Below are 10,406 nucleotides of genomic sequence, written 5' to 3'. Positions count from 1 at the left end.
GGGGGGGGGGAGGGAAGAAGAAGCCTATCCCATGATTAATGTAAGGGTGACCATGAACAAGATAATAATAACCCCATCCTATGGGAACCAGACCTCTCCCTAATTGCTTTATTGGCAATTAGTCACCATGTGTCACCAGACTGTCACCACCCTCATGTCCATTTTCCATGTTTTTTTTACAGAAAGTTACTGCAGATTCTAGAGGGTGTAACAAGAGCTTCTGTTTATTACTAGACTTTTCTTAGCTCTTCAAGGACTTGGTTTTGGTGTCCTGGTAAGGCCAAGGCCAAGGGCAGACATTTGATTGAGCACGTGCTTGGATCCAAGACCTTTCTGAACCAGACCCATGACTTAGAGGGCTGAATCCATACTGGTTGAAATTGTGCCTGCAGTTACAGAGGCTAATTGTGATAATGGGGAGGGAGAGAGAGGAAACCACATTTAAGACAGCTGGTTTGGATGCCTAAGAATTGAACAAAGCCATATGTGTGTTATGATGAAGCTGTTTGGTTTTTTATGTAAAAATGTGGCTGTTCACCCCACACTCTTCAGAGGAAACATGGGCATTGGCAGCTGAACAGGATGGTGCATGACCTCCAATACTTTGCCCCGGGCAGCTCTGGGGCTTGCAAACTAGAGCTTGCAGAAACCCTTGTTTGAAGATGAGCATGGTGAAATCACAATCCCCTCCTTCCCTCAGATATTTTAATAACAGAGGAATTTCTGGTGGAAAAGCACTGCACTAATTCTGTCCCCTCCCAAGCATCACCCTTCTCAGATCCTTCAGAAACTGGTGAAGTCATCAGCCAGAACTTCAGACACTTCGCTCTAAATAAATATCTGATTCAGAGCAGAAGAGGTCTCACCCTGAAAGCTGTAATGCAGCCTCCTTCCATTTCAGCATGGTCAGCTGGTCCAGCCTTTGCAGTAAGGCTGCATTTCCCATATTGCATCACACTGGGGCAGCCTTAGAAAGAAGAAGCCACCCAGTTGGCAGAGTTGAACCAGACTCAGTGCTTAGTGCAGAGTGGCAGGCATATTTGTCTGTTAGGCTTTGTCTTTGTGTGCCTGACAAATCTGGTCCAGAATGATCTTCTGCGTCAAGTTAAGAAAGGAAACGGGGTAATCAGAAAAGCAATATTGGCTTAAATAACAACATCCTGAGAAATTCATAAACAATTTGCTGAATATTGTTTTGTCACTGCGCAATTAATTCTTTACCAAATTCTCCTGGTACCCTCCTCAACCAAACTCACCCTCATTACTTGTAAATGATTTAGAGAAAGAACAAAAACAACCAACCAGACAAAACAAAATAACCCCCCAACTCCAAAACTCATTAGCTATAAATGGTTAAGCTTACTCAGTTTTAGTTACTGATGTCTGAATCTTGGTTTCTAAGCACTTGAAACCCTTTCCTGAATCCCTCTGAGTTCAGCAAAAGAGGATCTGTTTCTGATAACTTCTGCACCTAGTTCTCCTGTTAGAGCATTCTGAGCTACTTGACACTGAGACCAACTGCACCATTAGTCCCTGGAAAGCAGGCCCTGTGTTGGCTAAATGGAGGGAGAAGCTTCCTAGCAATTCCTTGATGGGAAGCATTTCCTGGCGGCATATTTTGTTCTCTCCTGCTCAAATACATTTAACGTAACAATTAATATAGGGAGTGTGAAGGAGCTGGCTTTCAACACGTCCTTCCACCCCTCCCATCTGAATCACATCACACATCTGTTTAGTCTGTTAAATGAGATCCTGTTGAAGTTATCTGCCGAACAACTTTATTTAATAAGTTTCAGTTAGTAAAAAAGATTTAGCCAACAGCTATTTCCCTCACGCGGGCTTGCAGCTCATGAACAAAACAGCTCCCTGAAGAGCGAGAATAGAGTTCATTGAGGAACGTGCTAATTAAAGCTGGATGAGTTTCCCTCATTAGGTGTAATTACTTTAGGTTTTGCAGGCTGTCTTCTATGGGGTGTCCTTCCTGGCTGATGTGTTGAGACTAATTAAGAAACTGCGATGTGCTAAGAGCGTCATTTCCAGCAGAGACCTTCTTTTCAGTGTCCTGGCTTTCCCATTGTCCACAGTAAGTAACCTCTGTACATGAAATTAATGTTTGCATAAATGATTAGGGGAGTATGACATAGCATTCACATTTATAAAATGGATAAATACTGAAGGCTTTCGTTTGCTGTTTGAAAATGGATTTGGACTGTTTAGAAGATGCAGCAGTGATGAGCCTGTCATGGCAAAGCCTCTTGCACAAAATTTAGGGTTGCTGTCCCTGAGCAAACACAGAGTGACCTCAAAGGGTGAATGAGGTTTAACCCTTCCATTAATCCCACAGTCCAAACAGCTGTGGATTTATTGACTTAGGGCATCTCTCTAAAGGGCAGACTGGGCAAGGAGAACATGAGAGGGTAGCTAAGGGGCAGCAAAATCTCACATCTCCTTCTCTGACTCCAGCATGGTTTTAAATAAGCCCTGGAGAGAGATTCACAGCACAGTAATTATAGTCATAGCCTACATCAGATTCACCAGGGATCATCTACTCCCTCACAGCCAATGATGTTTATCAAAGTGCTGCTTATCTGGTGCTGTGGGTAGGACAGGAACCTCTGGGTTACTCATACATGTGGGTACTGCGCTGTGTGATTGAAGCCTGCAGCAATCTCTGAATCTCTAAAGGCTGAGAAGAGCTCCTTAAATCTGGTCAACAAGCAGGTCAGCCAGCTGGCTCACTAAAAGAGTCCTGCCAGTGATGGAGATGGAGAGATTGGCTAATTTATCTTCCCTGCACAGCAATATTCATTCACCATGCCCGCAGGACTAAGGAACAGGGTAGTCTCATTCTTCCAGCATCTCACCTCCTGATATCCAACCCCAGGCACAAAGTGTGCTCAAATACAAAGTCGGGCCAAAAAAGTGCAAACCAGCTTCTAGGTATCAGTAACTGATATCAGGGTTCATTTCCTCCAGTTCAGTTTTCCCCCTATAAATCCTCCTCTCTTGGGAAAAAAAAAAATGGTAGCCCACAGTGCAGGGTGCACCTGCAGTTTGGGAAGCAGACTTATGAATCCTGAAGATAAGGATAAGTTTTAGGTGAACCATCTTACCAAGGTCTGTTTTTACTTTGTGACCGAGCAGAACAAATGCTGCAGTTTGACAGCCAGTCCCTCGAGGAGAACTTCTGGACCATCAGAAGATCCCATCTGGAAAAAAAGAAAAATAAGAAAGAAAGTTTAAAGCTAGTCTAGTATTCCACAGAAAATGTCACTGGTGGCAGTTCATAAAGGAGATTTTTCTCGCAGTATCAAAACAAAACACTGCACCTCTGAGTAAATTCCTTTCTTTATGTTGGGAGATACGTGAGTTATTCTGGCAATATTTTTGCTGTTTCAGAAATGGAAACAGTAACCAAATCCCATCATGCTTGTCGTTCATTTTGAAGTGTCTTTCGTTTTGTATTTTGGTTCCAGTTTGTGTGTATATCCTTTTGGACACTGTATACCTACAACCGAGAGCTGGTTTACCCCAAAAGCATTGATGCAGTCATCCCGCTGTGGTTAAATCATGCTATGGTGAGTAAGAAACATCCCTGCCTCTCACAGAGAAGAGAGACTTTGCAATGTGTGTCCCACTGTTGCAGTGTGTTCCTTCCAGAAGAGTTCCATGACTTCTTCTTTCTCACCTCCTCCTTCCTACTTATCTGATTCTGAAGTTGAGCTGTACACAGCACACAGATGCATGTGCTTAAAGTCACCTCGAGAAGCCTTTTAGCACATGAGGAGTGTCCATGAATCAGTGCTTGTCAAACCTCTGAAGTCAATGAAATTATATGTAGTCATAGGGAAAAAAACCCCCTCTTCTTGGTTATGGTAGCTCCAAAAAAAATATAATTGTTTCTGCAAACAGAAGTCTGTGAAAAACGAAATGGCTGGGAGTACAAGGAAGCATTTCTTAATTTTTAGAAAAGGTGAAAGAACCAAAGAACATCTGACAGCTCAACAGCTAATAAGCTAATGTGTGCACAGCTTTGAATAGCAGAATTGCAATGATTATTTACAGATTTTCTATATATACTTTCCAGATTTCTCCTTCATTTGCTCTGGCTGTTTTTATGATGTGTTGAACAATCACATATTTCTCATCAGTCAAGTGTGAGGAGGCTGACAGGAACATGGAAACTGTGGGTGGATTGTAAGGTCAGGGAGGCCTCATGGGGCTACTGGGAAGGGGGAGAGAAGGGAGAGGCTCAGCACTAGGCTGAATCAGAGAAGTCAGAAAGTATGAAATAATCACACAGAAGACTCATTTCTCCCCAGACTTCCTTTCTTAAGTGCAACGCTTTACAACTCACTGCTGCAGTTCCTGATGTGTGTTGAAGGTAAACACAGAAGGTTTTTGGGGTTTCTGGCTGAGGACACTCACAGAAGGTTTTGAGCAGTCACTTGATTTAGATGGGCCTATGCAGAGATGTGTGCCTGGGATCCAACCACCCATAGGCATGTCCATATTACTGATACCCTAGTGATAAACTGCAGGCATCCTGCACTTTTAACCTTATCACCTGCTCTCTGCCCACCAATCCATCTCCACCGGGGCCCTTCCATGGTTGTCCAAAACTCCACAAGGATGCAAGCAGGCAATTTCTCAAAATCATTGTTCACCAAAAGGAAAGATTCCTTGTGTCCTCAGCATCATGCTGGTTTCAGGACCAGCGTTCAGTATGGGTGACTGGGGGAAGTTTAAACTCTTCATGGTAGTGGAGGTGCTGGGGAAGGGGAGGGCACAGGGTAGAGCTGCGAGGAGATGGTCTTTGCTGCTTGTTTTAATTCCAGTGCACAGCTGAGAATTTGTCCTTTCCATTTCCACATTTGTTTATGACATGGGAAGGCTGAGAGGTGCTAGAACAGACATTTTTATTTCATGTGCAAGAAGTCTTCTCAGAAATCCCTCAAGCATATTTGTTATACTTCTTTCTTACCCTACCTACATTTCATAACAGAGTCATTCTGACAACAACAAAAAGCTTTTCCACTTCAGAAATGTCAAAAACAGGGGTTAAAAAAAAGGAAAACAATTCTTCCTCAAAATTATTTTGAAGAGAGAGAAACTTCATGTAAAGCAAAACTCTGTCACAGCCTAGTATTTTATTTCTAAAGCTCTTCATACACTGCAGACATGTCACATTTGACAGTCCATGGGCTGGAATTTTTCCTTCCAGTCACAATCGAGCATAAAAACATCTGCCACCAGAGCAGACTGATCCCTGCTATTCACAATCCCCACCTTCTGGGACACCTTCCAACAGGTGCCTTCAGGCTTAGCAGAGGCATTTCCTTCTTTCAACCCAAAATATCTGCTGGGAACACTGGGAAGATCTAGGGAGCTACTGACACTTTAAGGGACAATCTCCACGTTCTGATTGCCAAGCAGACTCTTCTGCTTTGGGTTCATTTCCTTGCACATTGCTACACTTGATGGCTCTGAAATTACAGACATTTCATGGCAGACTGAGTCAGCATCAAGCTAACTTTGGTGGAAAAAGACATCAGTGTATCAGTAGTAGACGTCAGTGCCATATCTTTTGCAGTGGGAGTATTTTTTTTTTAAAATCCCAATCTATTTTAACGTTGTAAATAGGGAAAACATATGTTGTTATGTAACTGAAGAGTGAACCTAAAAAAAAAAAATATCATGCAAAACCACTTCAGGAATACCAAGCTTCTTGAATTTGCAGTGATGCTACAGCACTTTCCTTGCAAAAATGAACTAGCCATTTATTTCTCTCACATTTACTGCTCTCAGAGTGGGAAAATGCTGTTGCCCACCTGGTAGCCCAGAGTCATACAGAGAGCATTACATTTTAGGCATGTTTTTTTCTCTCTGAGAAGACACATTCTCTGTTTTGCAGAAAGGATGGCTAATGCAGAAAGGAATCTTGCTGATGTTTGAAGTAAGCCAAACACCCAAGACTACTTGGGCTTCTCTCTTTGCCTTTCTATTGAGTTTAACTTAAGGGCTGTGCCTCAGTTTCCACTTCTGTTTGTCTGGGATAATTATATTTTACCATTTTTATACAAAACTTATGGAAAAAAACCAACCCAATCCTACTTATGTCTCCAGCACAATTACGTTATTTGAACAAGATTTTCAAAGTGAAAGATGGCTGAGACAAAAGATACACTGGCCCATTTGTCAAGTGAAATTGTTTATTTCTTTCCCAGTCATCTCTTTTCAAGCAACATCTGGATACTCTCCAGAAGGCAACTAACTGCTGGAGACAGCTTGGATTAAATTATATGCATGTATAATTCAACTTAATGGCAGTATAGGGGCACACTACATTTTGAAGGGGCTGACAGAACTGAATGCTAAACAATGAAGGGCAATGGTGGGTCAGAAGAGATAGATTAAAATGTTTTTGAGCTAAAATGAAAGAAAAGATACACAGCAACATTGGCCAGATGTGTCCACAAAAATGGTAATGGTATAGTTATGGGGTTTTCTTTGTAAAGGACGTTTATATTTTCAGTCCAGTTCTTCTAAACCACAAATTTTCTTGTAAAGAAACCATAATTTTCTTTCTTTTCAGGCTGCAGCTAAGTTTAATGTAGCCATCTCTTTTCTTAATTTATTCTGTAGCCATTTACCCTCTTGCCCTGACAAAAATCAGCATTTTAGTGCCCTAGGCACTTTACTGACACATAGTTATGAACAGTGTGTGTTCTGAAGATCTCATAAACTAAATAACTAAGAATAAAGAAGCGGTAAATAGAAGCACAGAGGAACAAATACTTGCCTGCCATACTTCCAGTGAAAATTACAACAGTCCCCACATGGCCTGAGCCTCTCAAGCTCCTTCATCCTTTGCCCTGATGAAGAGTAGCTCAGCAGTATCTGCATGCAAAAGGAAAAGAGAGAGGAGCAGAAGAACAACCTGGATGCATATGAGTAATTCCCCCCTGCTGAAGCAAGCCACTGATGCCCTGACAGTAAAAACACCTTGATAAAAACACAAGCTTCTTGTGTTACACCCTCCTAGGTAAACCATTATCTTCCCTATTGTGGACACAACTACATCAAAAGTTACTTTGGATCAGAATGATTTACTTTCCTCTGGAAAAGAAAGCAAGTTATATGAACTCTGACATAAGGGCATCTGTGTGAAGAATTGTATCTCCCTCCAGCTATTTTAGGAAGCTGCTGCAACACTAACCAACCAAAAAATTGGTGGGGCAGAACCTGCTTGTCCAGGCCATTCTAACTTGGCTCCTGCTCCAAGTGTTAACACAAAAAGCACCTCAGGTTCATCTTTGACCATCTTAAATTCTTCTCCTTACAACTGGTATTTAATGCTTAATAATTTTTGCATATTTACACAAGAAGGAAACATTTCCATTTGTTTGCATTTCACAGTATCTCAATTTTAAGCTGTCTGGCAACTATGGACGTTCGTAGTCTTCCAGTCACATTCAGCTTTTGGCAAAGAAGAAGAATGTGTGTGTGAGGGATATGGCACATGAAATTAATCACCCCACACATCCAAGAGCAAAGACACTTAGCTTTTCCCAGCACTACATATATATTTTTTTGAAGTTTCCATTTTTGTTGACATAAGCCCATTTCCTCAGGGAGAAAGTATGTGTTTCATAGACAAATATTATGGCAGGGAATCCTCCCAGGCTGCTGCTACCCCGGCATGCACAGGTGCAGCCTCTGTAACCCACCCCACCAAGGCACAGCTGGAGACAAATATTCCACAACGAAGGATGTGTCACTGCAGTCTCATGTCAGCTTCCAGCTGCAGTGCAACATCAGTTTCTTAGACGACGTATCTAATCTCAAGGAGAAATGCAATTAAAATTCTGGCATTGACATGGAGACAAAACATTTGCTAGTAAGCAATAGGATATTCAGCCAGGGCCTTATTTCTAAGCATGCACGTCTGCAGGCAGGAAACGTTATCTCTGAAGGTCTTTTTTACCTTTGATCATAAAATTGGTCTGATGTTTTTCACAATAACACTCCCAAACTCCCTACACATCCCAGGAAAAGATAATGTTGCTTTTCAGATGAGCGTGAATGGACCTGGAAAGGGCAGAAACAGATAGCAGCTGACTGATCAGACAGGAGTGCTGGAGTTAAATTGAGCAATAGCTTCCTGACTAATTTGTCACCATACCTGCACAGTAACAGGACTCCTGGTGCCTCCTGTTCAATCCATAAAATAAATCTGTGGTTCTTTGAAAATTCTCTGGTGGCTGAGAATAAAAAAGACAGGTAGCAACTCTAGGAAAGGACTGTTTCTTTACCTAAACTTGGGAATGTACTAGTTAAAGAAATTAAATGAAAAATAATGTTTAAGCTCTTCCCACCCTGAAAAATACAGAGAGGTTAAGAAAGGAGGAAAAGCATATAAGGACTGATTACAAGAGAAAATTTTGAAGGAGACATTTGAATGAAGGCAGTATTTTAGCAAAATAAATCAAAAGAGGGAATTTGTTCCAAAACAAAGCCAAGAAAGGAGAGCACATACAGAGATTAAGAAAATTATGAGGAGTATAAAACTAAATAGAGGTTATGGTGACAGGAAGCCATTTAGTTTTATTATGTTCAGATAACACAGGCTGTAATTTTTTATGAAAGAATCCAGCCCAAAGAAGTTTCCATAGAGAAGAGGACATTTCCCAACAAAGACCTGAATTTCTGAGTAAACACCTCTAGGGTCAACCAATGAGCACTGGCTCCACGAGCCTCATAAGACAGCACCACGGTGGGTTTTCACTTTTTCTTTGCAGCAACATACCGATGGAGAAGATCCAGGCATGAGTATCAGCCCTGAGTGGTTGTCAGCACACGAGCTCCATGGGGAATTTGTCTGAAAGGAGAAACACGGGCAGTTTTTCAAAAGCACTCGATGGTGTCCAACTGTGCCCAGTGGAGTTTAGCTTGGCCGGTGGTAACTGTTTGTGAAAAATCCCCTGCTAAAGACTCACATGTTAATGGAAAGCAGACACGGAGGGTATGTAAATGCAGAGGAATTAGAACCAGACAGCTATGGTCAACCGAGGCACCGTTTCCTTCACTCTAGAGTCAAACAGGGTCACGCTGAGTCAAACTGCGACGCACGCGTGCGGCAGACGGGTGATCTCAGCAGCTCTGGGGAGATTATTCATGGGCTTAGAACTCAGCCTAGACTGGAGCCTGCAGCTGAACGCAAACTCTACCCAAACCCTGTCTTCTCAGCCCCAGGAAACCTGCTCTTATTTATATTCTCAACAGCAAAACGAGTATAGAACGCTGACTAAATACACAAATTACTGAAAATACGCAAAGTAAAAATTCCATATGGTCTCAACAAACAGTGGAAATAATATCCAGAGACGATTATTTATCACAGTTTAAACTCATGAACCTGAAATGTATCCTGCAAAACATACAACATAGGGTAGGAAACAAAAAATAAAGAACCAGGAGAATATTAAAATTTCATTCTTCTCCACGGGAGATTAGTTAACATGCCAATATTTCAGATTAAGTTCAGCATATGTTTAAGAAACTTTCTTCCCCTTGCGTTCATCTGCCTGACTACATGAGCAAAACAACAAAAATAATGTTGCAATTTTATAGCTAGCTCAGATTCACCCGAGTTTGTCAAGAAAAGAAAAGCAAAGAAACCAAAACTAAGTAAAAAATCATAACAAGGGCCAAAAAAAGCCACAGAGAATTTTCAAAGCAAATGTTTCAAATCAGAATTCAGGTCACAAGTGTGGCTAGTTAACAAAATTTCTCTAATAATTCTGAAAGTCCCATAACTTTTATCCCTCCACTGTAGAAATAAAATTTTTAAAGGCACTTACAATACCTTTGTCCTTACAAAATTTGCAAGCTGAAAGCTTTCCTCAACAAGCAGAGGTTACTAGACAAGCAAATATATTAATATTTCAAGGAACATAAAAATAAGTACTAACAGAATTCCTGCCAAGAGAAGAAAAAAGCTCTCTGATTCTTTTTTTGCCTCATAGAGAGCCTGATCAGCACACACAGCTATTGTTTTATCCTGTTTTCTTTACATTAGAGTGAAATAGGTTTCTTCTCCCTCTGTGATAATTATTTTTGACAGTTTCACTGTTTATATGTGAAACCGAGAAACTGTTAATTGAAATAAAAAATGAGTCACTGTTTCCAGCAATTTTTGCCAATGTTTTGATCTGTGTCAATCTGAGCTTAATTATTAAGTCTCTTTAAGGCAAGAGGCAAAACTGTAGGATTTGAATTTGGCCTCCTACAAATCCTGCTCTCTTCAGACACACATTAGTTTAAGGACATAAAGAGCAGCTAAATAACATATATTTAATGACCGTGCACTAGAGACCTTGGTAAAAATAACTCACATGAGAAAA

General features: G+C 41.1%; 1 protein-coding gene across 1 annotated transcript in view; it reads left to right on the top strand.

The window, feature by feature from the left end:
- Positions 1-10,406, top strand: part of ADTRP (androgen-dependent TFPI-regulating protein) — a 35,125-nt gene that overhangs the window by 5,965 nt on the left and 18,754 nt on the right. Inside the window, exons 2-3 of the mRNA XM_010000933.1 lie at positions 1,949-2,083; positions 3,477-3,578. Of these exons, the coding sequence (XP_009999235.1) occupies positions 1,949-2,083; positions 3,477-3,578 (237 nt within the window). The remainder of the gene's footprint in view (positions 1-1,948; positions 2,084-3,476; positions 3,579-10,406) is intronic.

This window comes from Chaetura pelagica, unplaced genomic scaffold (assembly GCF_000747805.2).
Source record: "Chaetura pelagica isolate M959 unplaced genomic scaffold, ChaPel_1.0 scaffold104, whole genome shotgun sequence".
NCBI classification, from domain to species: domain Eukaryota; kingdom Metazoa; phylum Chordata; class Aves; order Apodiformes; family Apodidae; genus Chaetura; species Chaetura pelagica.
This window is presented reverse-complemented; position numbering and strand designations above follow the sequence as displayed.